The sequence below is a fragment of the Lycium ferocissimum genome, chromosome 2 (genome assembly GCF_029784015.1).
Source record: "Lycium ferocissimum isolate CSIRO_LF1 chromosome 2, AGI_CSIRO_Lferr_CH_V1, whole genome shotgun sequence".
Lineage (NCBI taxonomy): Eukaryota > Viridiplantae > Streptophyta > Magnoliopsida > Solanales > Solanaceae > Lycium > Lycium ferocissimum.
Genome location: NC_081343.1, coordinates 45,339,762 through 45,352,701, shown reverse-complemented (window position 1 = coordinate 45,352,701; position 12,940 = coordinate 45,339,762). Strand labels below are relative to the sequence as shown.

Sequence of the window (12,940 nt, the reverse complement as noted above, 5' to 3'; positions counted from 1 at the left end):
GAATCATTATCTCCCTCTCATCAATTCTCAGGTTTACAGCAAGTGGAGTGCCTCTTGATTTTATCTTTCTAAGTTTGCACATGAACAGAAGAAATAATTCTATTACTGACGGTAAACTGAATAAGTCAAAAATAGCTTCTTAAACACTGTCACGTAGTCCTACCTCCAACCTGACAAGCAAGTTCTGTTTTGACAGTTTAACGTGCGCATAGAGAACCAGTCAACTCACAAGGAAGCATTTCACTGAACCCCACTTGGTAGACTGAAGCGTAGTTGTGGATTGTCATTTTCTTATTCCATGATCAACCTATGAGACTACCTTTCGTGTTACTGCGTGATATCTAATAAATTTCTTAATCGTTGAGTTAGCGTAAATATATGAGTAAATCTAATTTCCATGACGCAATGATCGTTATATCATCGCACCATAGAGGAGAGATGTTCTTGTCTTATAGATAACAATATTTTGGAAGGATATAACAATCAAATTAATACACAACTAGTTACAGACTGCCCTGTTAAAGAAAAGACAAATATGAAGAATTTGGTCAACTGAGAAGAAACGCTAGGTAATGGACCGTTATGAGTTATAACAAGGGGACGATACAAGCAATAATTGACCCTTGAACCACTCCGCGACAAAGACAAATCTTGAGCTCTACAGGAATTATAATCTATACATTATTCTATCTGTCCCGCGTTAATTCACAACCAGATAACTTCACGCTTAGGATCCTATATATAGAGAATTAAAATAATAACCAATACGTGCAAGTCATTTCTCTATTCTACAAAAATTTGTCCTCACATGGAAAGGGGAGAGACTCGAGAAAAGCAGCTAAAAGATTAGGATTATATTATCAGATTTCAGACAAGTCGCGCAAGAATAGTCACAGTCCACCACAAGGATTAACCAACTGAACAAAGATACAATGACCAAGTTCAAAGCAAAAAAGCAGCAGAAAGGAAAAGATGCTTCTGCACAATTGTTATATGTGCAAGTAAAAAATGAGACCGGGCCCCAACACCATAAAGAAAATGATCGATCAGAAAGCTATCATTGATACAATAACAAACGCAAACAAAGATATTTGGCACCCAACATTGCATTATCAGGAAACGGATCAGATCAAATGTATACTAGAAACAAAGGGAAATCCCTAGGCTGAATTTTCATTAAATAGCACCAAACTACAAATTACATAAACCCACTTAAGAGTGTTCAAGGCAGCTAATCTGATTTTCCTTTTCCTGTCCCAAACTAAACCCCCAAAAACAAAAAACAAAAACAAAAGAACATAAAAGAGGGCATCTATTTATCAAGGGAAGGACTGATAGCATTTCCTACATGAACTTCAGTCATCATTTTCTGCATTTCAACAGCTATTAATTGTTTAATCATCATCCTCCTGTGAAAAACATAAATAACGATCATCAATAAAACTCCCACAAATCACAAAAAATTCATCAAAGTAATAGTTGATCAGTTATTAGATTCATAAATGCAAAGATTCACAAATGTAAACCTCTTCGCTTCCATCATCATCCTCGTCATCATCATGTACCTCAGACTTTGACTTATCAGATTCGTCATCATCCGCATCACCACCAGCCTGTGTTGCACCAGAAAATAATTAAAACTTGCAAAACAAATAAACATAGCATAAACATATACACATAAAAGTTAAAATTAGTAAGAACAAAGTATTTACCAGCTTTTTGTTATAGGCATCCATGTTCTTTTGGTATTCAGCCTTTCTTTTCTCAGCCTTAGCTTGGTAAGGTGCTTTCTCCTAAATCAATTTAACAATTAAATAAAAAAAAAAATCAGTTTACTACATACTTCAATTTAAGGCAATTTGAAGAGAGATTTTCAGTGCAGAATACTCACAGCATCTGTTAATTGTTTCCACTTGTCTCCACCAGCTTTACCAACCTATAATTTAGTGTCACAAATACTGATTAACATAAAGTTCAAACACAAAAACTAATTAAGAATCTGCTTAGGGCAAACTACTTACAACAGCAACAGATTTGTTTCCTGGATGTTTTTCCTTGTAAGTTTTCCTGAACTCCTCCCTTTATTTATCAAAATACACAATTAGCACCATTAAATATAGCCTTTTTTTTCAAACACAAAATAACAATAAACACAACAAATAGATGCATACATGAAAACGAAGAAAGCACTTGGAGGCCTCTTAGGTTTGTTAGGATCCTTTGCAGCGTTCTTCGCTTTCTTACTCTCAGTAGCCTTCTTCCTGACTCCAAGCCTGTAAGAATTCATCAAATAGCAATAAATTAACGTCACGAATTCAACAAATAGCAACAAATTTTAACAGCACAAATTTAACAAACAGCAACAAAACAACACGAATTCAACATATAGTAACCACACGAATTCAACTGATAGCAACAAAACTTAACAACACGAACTCAACAAATAGCAACAAATTTCAACAACTCAACAAATAGCAACAAATTTCAACAACGCGAACTCAACAAATAGCAAAAAAACTTAACAACGCCAACTCAACAAATAGCAACAAAACTTAACAACACGAATTTATCAAATAGCAACAAATTTTAACAACACGAACTCAACAAAATCTCAGATAGAAACACCGAAAAAAACCTAGATCTGAAACTGTATAACTAACCAAATCAAAAATATTAATTAAAAGAGATGAAAACTCACTTAGTATCAGCTTTAGCCTTTGATCTACCTCCTTTCATGTCGAAACCTGCAACAAAACACCAAAAACCAGTAAGAATCCGTCCTGAACAGGCGAAAACGTACAATAAATCGGTACTGAACCGGTTTTTTGAGAAACAGTACTACAAAACACCGAGAATCGGTAAAAATCGGTACCAAACCGGTGAAAAAAGTGAAAAAACGGCCGAGTCAGCGTTTTAGGGTTACATATTACCTTTAGAGAGAAGAAAACACAGAGAGATATTACTATTGTGATTTTAGTGCGTTGTGTTAAGAGTTATGTGTGTGTAGAAGGCTCTATAAGAAGGGCTTCGTGTTGAAGGACTCTAAAAGAATTTTGCCTCTCTAAAAATCGAATCCTAGTGGTTTGGGCGGGATTTCGAAAATTCTTTTGCCACGTCATCGATCCTTGTGCTATTGTTTTACTGGATATAGTGCTCTTCTCTTTCGTGTTGTTTTGGCTTATGGAAGTTGTGTTTTCTCTGTGTTTCTCAATGGGAAGATTCTGGCCGTTGATGGGGAAATTATTGGACACGTGGAGGGATCCTGGGGGTTTGGGGGTTTTAGTAATTTGATATACACGTGTGGTGGTTTAGGAGTGTAATGACGAAGTTAACCTTTTGTGTTATGACGGTTCTTTTAAGGGGCGGTGTGGCCTTATTAAACTAATCTGGACAAATGGAATCGTGATGCGTAGATTGCGAGTGGGAGGGTTAGTTATGTCATTTCACTAGTTGAAAGAATCTCTTCCTACTTCTTTCCATCCATTTTCCTTCTAGCAACTTTTAGAAAAAAAAAAAAAAAGGGATAAAGCCGTTTCCATCTATCTCGAATTCTTCTTTTACGACACACCTTATCTTTCAGGGTCCTATTACCCTCCTAAACTTATTTAAAACAGAATAATTACCCCCCAAACGTGGACGTGCACTCTCATATGGGAGAGTGACATACACTCTCCTTGCCACATGTGTATTTATTTGTTTTCTTTTTTTTTTTTTAATTTTTTCAAATTTTTACGTGTCAATTTTTTTTAAAATAAAAATAAAAATAAAAAACTGAATTTTCATTAAAAAAAAAATGAGTTTTAAAACCCGTCTTTTTTTTTTAATTTGAAAATTTGATTTTTTTTTAAACCCATTTAAAAAAAATAATAAAAAAAATAAAAACTAAAAACATGGATTAAAAAACTGAATTTTCTTTTAAAAAAAAAGGATTTTTAAAACCCTTTTTAAAAAAAAAAAAATTGAAAATTTGTTTTTTTTTTTTTTAAAACCCGTTTTTGAAAAAGAAAAAAAAAACTGAAAAATGATTTTTTTTTAAATATGGAAAAATGGATTTGTTAAAAATATGGAAAACTTGATTATTTTTTTAAAATGTCTTAAAAAATCTTGATTTCATTTTCTTATGACACTTTTATTTTTCAAATAAAATCGGAAAAATGTTTTTCTTGCCAAAATGTGAAAAAAAACTGAATTTTTATAAAATTTTGAAAAAATTAATTATTTTCTTAACATGTGGAAAATCCGTTTTTTAAAACTAAATGTGGAAGACTAGATTTATTTTCAAATTTTTAAGAAAATGCGATTTTTAAGGAAAAAAAAATTAAGTTTTCCCTTTTTTATGTTTCTCACTCTCTCAAAGAGAGGTAAACACACTCTCTTTACATCGAGCGTTTAGGGGTAATTATTCCGTTTTAAATAAGTTTAGGGGGGTAATAGCCAGGGAAAGGTAAGGTGTGTCGTAGCAAATTCGGGTATAGTTCAGGGGGGTAATGGTGCCTTATCCCAAAAAAAAAAGTCAAGATATTTTTTCTCATTTTCATAGAATTGATTAAATGACCTTCTATAAAATATAACGGATTGCCTTTGTATTATTTCAAAATCATTTATGTATACAGAAGGTCATACGAGGGTCATATACTTCTATTCATTTTGTAAAGATTTCTTTTAACTAATTTCCTCTTTATTTAATAGTTTTTTGGAGAAACGGATTTTTACCCTGATATAAAATGAAATTTAGTTATATGATCTTTTTACAAGAAATTTTTATTTTTTACACATAAAAAGGACAAGAGATCTTATTTTCCTCCAGGTTGTTCTTGTTTTTGCTACCAATATACTACATTTCTTAAAACAAATACTTTAATATTTTAATTAGCATGATAATGCGTTCTGAATTTACCATTGGTAATGGTAAGACTAGTAATTCACCTTTCTTATCCATATGATCAAGTTGAAAATATCATGATCAAGTTATGAGTTTTGAGTTATTTTTAATGTTTGAAGTCAACTAACTCGAAATGCAGTCAACTGCTGGAACTAATAAAATATGCAATACAAATATCGTGCTTTAACTCACATATAAAACTAATACCAGGTTGTATCTTGTAAGTGGAAAGTTAGAATTTTAATTTACCAAATCACTCACCTCTATTTACGTTTACAAACAAAGTAAAAAACTTTTGCTTACCATGTTCCAGGCCGGACCCTCATTTACCCACAAAATTAAAAGAAACATGTCTTAACATTTTCCAAAATGTTTTTTCTACTACTTTTTCTATAACTAATATTTGAGTTAAATGGTTTTTATAATCAAATTAGGCTTCTTAAATATGAAAAGATAACAATAATAATATTTTTTCGGTAAGTAAAAAAATATTATTTACCAAAGTATGATATGAACAAACAGAAAACAGCAAGGTTTGAACATAAGGCCCTGAATCTAGAGTGAGAAACACTATCAACTAACAACTCATTGGCTTGAATCATGTCTTTACAACTTAGCTAGTGATAGAAATTAAGATGCATCAATTTTCTGCCTAATCTATTATTATCATTATTACCATCATTGTCATTAATATTATTGTGAGATTAAGCACTCTTTGCTTAGTGTATGATTCTCTTGGTGTTCTGTATGATAATTCCTCCTAACTTTCATTAAAACAATAGTAGTCAACAAAAAAACAATAATTATAGCGTAATTTTAATGCTAGTCCTACTAAGTAAAACTCCATTATGTTGCCTTTTTTATTTGTCTTAGAGATCATGCAACTAATTGATTTGGGACCATGTAAACAGTTTATTTGGTATATGGTCTGCCTTGGGATCTCCATGAGCATCTCATCATGCACCTTGTGTTGTATTTGATCATTTTTTTAATCTTATCTTATCATTATATGATTATACATTCATTTAATCATTTATATTCTTCGCGACGATCGCCTTATGAATATATTGGTTTTAGAGACTCGACATTCACTTGCATACAATAGTACTAGTTTCTCGTCGCGTGTGTTGCACGTGTATACTAAGTTAAATAATATATGATTTTAATAATATATGATTTTATAAAATAAAAATAATGTTATTAAAATAGTTTTAGGGCTCGTTGGTACAAGGGATAAGGATAAATAATCTCGGGATTATATTTGAGATGAATTTATCCCATGTTTGGTTGGGATAAAATGGTGGTATAACTAACCCCGGGATTAGTTATCTCGGGATTGTAGTGTTACTTTATCTCTGTGGGAGGCTGGAATAACTAATCCCAAGCTAAGTTTTTCTGGGATAACTTGTTTCCAACCAAACGACCCCTTAGTATATAAGTATACATGAAAAAATAAAGTACAAGTTTCTGTAAATGATCAATGTGGATCGTTGTATAGTGACTTGTTTGTCGATATAAAGCTGATTAGATATGATTCGAACCTACGATGAACAATCAAATTAAAGTTTAGTTGGATATATTTGATTTTTTGACTTATTTTAATTTATCAGGTACAAATTTATACATTGTGAATCGCATCTCAGATAATACTTTTTATAGACGATATTCAAATTGGTATATGTTTTTGGTTTTGTCGTGACGCTTCTTAAATTTATTTGCTTAAGAAGGAAAAAAGGGAACCTAATTGTTTGACACATTGAAGTTTGAGTTGTATGTTCATCATTTCCCTATGAGCCCTCCATTGATAGATTTTAGTGTGTTTTGACGAATTGATTAGAGGAATAAGTCACCACTTTTGAAGTGGTTAATTTTCTCATCTCAATGCTTTGTAGAGTTGCAATTTTTAAGAGCTTTATGGTGTTTCCTTTTTCCTCTTTTCTTTCATAGATGGAGCCAATGGAAAGAGACGTCTTGCAAACCGGAGACTTTGACATGTATGATGTATGAGTCCGGAGCCAAAATGGGTTATTTTTACAGCAAAGAGCCCAAAATGGGCTGCTCTACCACAATGGGTATTTCGTTGGTTATCCAACGAAATACCCAGCATTCTTGTTCATGGCGGAATAATTTCAACCAATTTTTTTTTTTTTTTTTTGTATTTCGTGATGCTATTCACGAAATAGCATTAAATTTTATTTTTATTTTTAATTTGTTTCATACAAAAAACGAAATTAAAAAAAAAAAAAATTGTCCTATTTCGTTGTAAATTTTTTTTTATTTCGTTTATACAAAAATGAAATAGGAAAATATAATAATTTTTTTTTTTTTTGTATTTCGTGATACTATTCACGAAATAGCATTAAATTTTTTTTTTTTTAATTTGGATCATACAAAAAATGAAATTAAAAAAAAAAAATTGTCCTATTTCGTTGGTAGTCCAACGAAATAGGACAAAAAAAAATTATTTCGTTTTTTGTATAAACGAAATAATTTTTTTTTATTTCGTTTATACAAAAATGAAATAGGAAAATATAATAATTTTTTTATTTTTTTTGTATTTCGTGATACTATTCACGAAATAGCATTAAATATTTTTTTTTATTTGGCTCATACAAAAAACGAAATATATAAATTTTTTATCCTATTTCGTTGGTAGTCCAACGAAATAGGACAAAATTTTTAATTTTTTCTTAATTCGGTCTTTTGTATGAACCAAATTAAAAAAAAAAAATTTAATGCTATTTCGTGAATAGCATCACGAAATAAAAAAAAAAAAAAAAAAAAAAAAAAATTGGTTGAAATTATTCCTCCATGAACAGTAACGAAATACCCATTGTGGTATAAAAAAAAAAGAGCAGCCCATTTTGGGCTCTTTCTTTGTAAAAATAACCCATTTTGGCTCCCGACTCTATGATGTATCAGTAGGCACACCTCCGGTAAGGGTTCTTTCATTAGCCCGGAATCAGCCTTTATTCTGGATTAGAGAATTTCTTATTGTTATGTTCTAAACAGCATAAATATTTCAGAGAATATAATGTTCTTGCTTCTTCTTACCTTTGCTGTATTGAATATAATGTTCTTGCAGTTGCAGTCGGGAAGAATGCTGATTAACCATGGTGGCAAGTTATAATATATTCTGGCAAATGCCACTGTAGTGAAAGAGTAGTGGTAGTAGTTTGAAAGCAGTACAACAGAAGTGCCAGACTTCGACCTAAAAACATGGGCCTACATAAGAAACAATTACTTCCATTCTGAATTTTGCTATGGTGATTGGTTCAAGAAGACCGCATTGGAACATCACCTCCTGCTGACGTCCAAATGTTCTCCCAATCCAAAAACTAAAGCTGGCTCACAAAGATTTATTATTCATGCATCTGGAATCCCACAGGTATTGACTTGACTTTGTTTTAAGTATTCTCTTTAAGCAGATTGTAGGTTAGTATTTTGCAAAAATCAAAGTTCAAAGTTGATAACCGCTCGTTTCAGCATGTAATGCTTTATTTTTCAATTATGGTACCTACAGCTTATGGCAATGTTGCCTTGTTATCTAGAATCACTACATCTTAAATAGAGCATATTTATCAGTAGCTTTTTACGATATTTAGTTTGTCTAATCTTAATGTCGTTACGTGTGTTAGACACCTGAGTAGCTTGGTAACCTTTTGACTCTTTTGTAAGATAGAAGTAGGGGTGGGCGTTTGGTATTTTCAAAGTTCGGGTTCGATAATCGGTAATTGAAAGTAGATATCAAATATCGAACTTTTAAACTTCGGTTCGGTTATTCGGTAATTGGTAAATCAACACTTCGGTTGGGTATGGTATTCAGTAATGCCATATTAAAGTCGAAATCCACAGCAATACCCCAAACAGTTGATGCAAAAATGCACTTCATTGTACCTAGCTAAATGCAAAAATGCTTTCAAGCACCAGACTTATGCAAGGACTAATCGAACCAGATGACTGATCAAGCACAAAATTCAAGTCTCTACATTCTAAACCAGCTTTCTGCTTTAGGTTAGAAGGCCTGTAATCAACAATTTCTTTTTTCCTCAGATACCAGTCATATTTAGATCCGTCATTGCTGATGCAATTCTATAATTATCAAAGAAACCGGTGCACTGGTTCATGTCTTCATGATGCACTTCCATAATTACTGAAGTTGCACACAGAACTTTCCAGTTACAATAACTCCATAAAACCGTCCAACATCCATTGTGAATACACAATTATAATTACACCACCTCAAGATAAGCAGCAAACAAAGAGAAGAAAGAATATGCAACAACATCCACATTCAACATTCAGTCTTAAACAGAAAAATAAGTTAATGTTTACAACCAAGCTAACATTAAAAGCTTAGGACAGCCGAGTCACTTCATTCTCATTCTCGAGTGAGTTCTTCATTGCTCTAGAAATTCAAGGCTTATTTCTCACCAACATCCATCAAGATTTAGTCATAACAGTGAAGAGAACCTGAAAAGTAAAAAAAATAACAAGACATAATTTTTCAATACAAGCCATTCCTTCAACTAAGTGTTAAACTTAGAGACCCCGTTTACAGTTGAATCAAAAGTGACCCAAAAATACAAACTGGAGGATTAGGTGTGAAGTGAGTTTAGGACGATTAGGGATTTTTTTTTAGGTGTGATTCGTGTGAAGTGAACTGATGGGTAGGCCTATTGGCTATTGGGCTGGACTAGTAATTATGTAATTTAATACAATGGGCTTATATTGGTATTTATTTCGGTATTCGGTATTTACCGAATTATTGAACAGTATATTTATAAATATCAAATATCGATTTTTTTACTTTTATTCCCAAAAACGGAAATACTGAATACCGAAATAGCTGGTTCGATTCGGTGATTCGGTTTTCGGTATTTTATGCCCAGCCCTAGATAGAAGAACACAGAGCACAATCGCATATGTATAATGTAATGAATAATAAAATAACATAGTTGATTTCTAATCGCGAAAGAATTTTACTCATGTGATCATTCACTCATCATGATTGTTAGGGCAATGGTTGTATTTATATTTTTATTATCATTATCATTATTATGTCAATTCTTGAAGTTTTGGAATGTGTCTCATGGTACCGATCAGAGTTATTAGAGGATCTGCTACTCTTGCCGTGAGGACAAACATCAAGCAGGGGCAAAGGCGCCATGAGACTGGAGATATTTTAAACACCATATATGCTTCTTTTTTTTTTTTTTTTTTTCACCATATATGCTTCTTGTTTTGAAGTTTAATAGTTTGATTTGCACTATATCATCTGTATGTTACGACTTGCGGTGATTCCATACTTATGCTATTGAGAGGTTGTTTTAAAATTTTGTAAAAAAGTTCGCAATGCGGCAGCATTTTTGGCTGAACAGAGAATACCATTTATAGTAACCCAGTCCTCCCTTTTATAACATTTGAACAAGCATAAATATTTTGCCACAATAGAAAACTAAACTTGCCTTGCAATATTGTTGTCTAGATATCTCGAAGTCGTGTTCTTAGCTGAGGTCGTGGATAGCTTAATGATTCCTTCGTGCAATTGTCTGTAACAATGATATTGTGTTGGGACCCCCCTAGTATGTATATACATTCTTTTGATTAAGAACTCTCAAATCATAATCATACAAAAATTGCGGGAAATTGAAATTCATTTAAAACTATTAATTCATGCATTTTATAATTATAATCAAACAAATTGAACATCATCTCATCAGACATCATGCTCTCCTTTGTTTCTTCCAAAAAAGAGAAGAAAAAATAATAAAAAGACAATACTTTTATAGGTTTCCAATATAACTTGTTTTGGCAGCTAATCACCAACTCAGAGGCATTGTCTAACATAATTTGTTTTGTTCTTTAATTACCCTAGGATAGAAATAATAAATGGATTTATATATGGAAAAACTTGCATCAGATGTCTTTTCGCTAATGGTATGATTTTAATCCCCACCATCCATTTTTACTTTCTTTTTCTCTCTACTTTGTTTCATTGATTAATTTTTTTTTACTTTTCCGACACAGATTCAAAATTAACTAAGTTATGTGTATACGGTAAAAACCGGGTCAATGTATGATCGGTGAGTCCAGAGCCAAGGGTAAGTCCAAATGAGCACGAGCATGTTCGGTCTTTTCTTCACACCAAGGTATCGTGCCCGAAGCAATTGACCCGAGACAGGAAAAGCGTGTCCGTTTGTCCGAATACGCTGGTCCGAGATCATCGTGTCCGTTGGTCCGGTTAGCCGGTCCAAGATCATCATGTCCGTTGGTCCGGTTGACCGGTTGCGGTGTTGACACGCGTCGAAAACCGTTCTGCTTTATTTTATACAAACGGCCGTGCGGGTGTCGGGAACGTCGGTCCTACCTTATCTTTTTTAGAGTTTCTTTATTCATAAGGGCTTTTGTGTTGCATTAAAGGCCCATAAGACAAACCTATAAATAGAGGACATTCTCCCTCTTTTTGGGATTAGCTTCTTCAGATCTAGAACATTGTAATAGCCAAATATATAAAAGCTCTCTCTCTCTCTGATATTGGTCCGGATTTGTGGTGTTCTTTAGTTTTACTTATCCATTCAACATAATATGTTGCCTAGTATATATATATTTAGCTTAAATCATCGATCTCAATACACTTACTCATAATATATATATATATAAAATATTACAACAAGCAAATCCATATACATTTCATACCAACCAAAATAGGTTAGAATTCATCCACATATTCTATACCTCACTTACAAATTTAATTGTTACCGAAATTCGGGGTAAACATTATGCATGATGATAAGTAAATTTACATGCTTAAACTTTAAGTATCCCACACCAAGTATATAGGAAAAAGAAAAGACTTAAATAATATTAAAATTAAAAGAAAAGATAAAGTGTGTGGAAAACCATGACAATTAATAAAGACTAACAGTGATAAATATTTATCAGGATCATCACCGTTGTCAATGTATACACTATAAAGATTCAGGTGATCAGATTCTTATGCGGACTCCATGCATCAATCAAGCATCAAGTACTTTTATAAGTCTAGAAAGATTAAAAGCAAGGAGGCATTAAAGTACTATTGGAGAATTTGATTTTTGAAGTACTGAATGAAACGAAGAGTTGGCTTTTTTGTCTAACAGGTGACAGCTCTTCACAAGAGCAAGTCTGAATATGAAGGGTCGGCTTCTTTGTCTAAGTTATGTGTCGTTTCATTTGGGACGGCTGCCAAGGCGCAAGGTTTTGTCTTTTTATAAATAAGTTAATTTTAAATATTTAAAGGTATTATATAATTCAACTTTAATTTCAGGTTAGGGAGTTCATACATTTACTGTAGCATATATATAGATTGGTCTTACAAGTATTCTATTGAAGTTACCTTTTGATATGATCTTGGATAGCCAACATAATCGAAGCCTATTACGGCTGGTTCCAAAATGTCTACAGGATCATAGACTCGTTCTAATATCAAGAGTGCTTAATAATGCATTCTACGAAGTTGCATAATCTTTAAGAATTGGTTATGAGGTTTTCGGAGAGCTATTTGATAATTCATGCAAGGAATATTATGTTTGAAAACTTGAAGATTGTTTGGAACAAGAGTCAATATTCGACATCCTGTGAGGAATGTTTTAATTGCAACGAGAATTTGAGTTGCAAACGCGAATGTTCCGCACTTGCATAGTGAAGCCCTATTTTAATAGGCCCTTAAAGAATTTTAGCAACTTATTGAAATTGGGTTAATTAATGGTGTTATCTTTTACTAAGTGCTACTTCGTAGTTACCTTCTGTTAAATTGAATACACCTTGAAATAAATAAACAAGATTTTAACATTTTAACTAAATTTTCACCACTGTTACTTTGCCACGTTGCATTAACTGAGATTTTTTTTTCTTTTGAAAAGCTTATCAAAATAATTTGGTATAAAAGTTTTACTTAACAATTTCATTGAAAATTTCATAAGCACTATCAAATAATTGTTGCTTAAAGAATTTTAGATCCATTATCAGGTCACATTCAATCATAATATAATTTTCATAAGACAATTCTAAAGGATA

The 12,940-nt window shown here is 32.3% G+C and overlaps 1 protein-coding gene across 1 annotated transcript; it reads right to left on the bottom strand.

Moving 5' to 3' along the window:
- Window positions 1–1,138: 1,138 nt before the first annotated feature.
- Window positions 1,139–3,046, bottom strand: LOC132039917 (HMG1/2-like protein). The gene is made up of 8 exons (XM_059430478.1): window positions 2,931–3,046; window positions 2,699–2,744; window positions 2,172–2,273; window positions 2,022–2,079; window positions 1,892–1,936; window positions 1,713–1,793; window positions 1,527–1,613; window positions 1,139–1,409 (listed from the first exon to the last, which is right to left on the bottom strand). The coding sequence occupies exons 2-8, from the start codon at window positions 2,734–2,736 to the stop codon at window positions 1,395–1,397; spliced, it is 426 nt and encodes a 141-aa protein (XP_059286461.1). The 5' UTR covers window positions 2,737–2,744; window positions 2,931–3,046; the 3' UTR covers window positions 1,139–1,394.
- Window positions 3,047–12,940: the final 9,894 nt, after the last annotated feature.

Excerpts from the sequence above, each read along its gene's own strand:
- LOC132039917 (XM_059430478.1), bottom strand. The coding sequence starts at position 2,736 with ATGAAAGGAGGTAGATCAAAGGCTAAAGCTGATACTAA. Across the intron at positions 2,274-2,698 it reads AAGGCTAAAGCTGATACTAA|GCTTGGAGTCAGGAAGAAGG; the intron begins GTGAGTTTTCAT and ends GAATTCTTACAG. Across the intron at positions 1,614-1,712 it reads ATGCCTATAACAAAAAGCTG|GCTGGTGGTGATGCGGATGA; the intron begins GTAAATACTTTG and ends GGTGCAACACAG.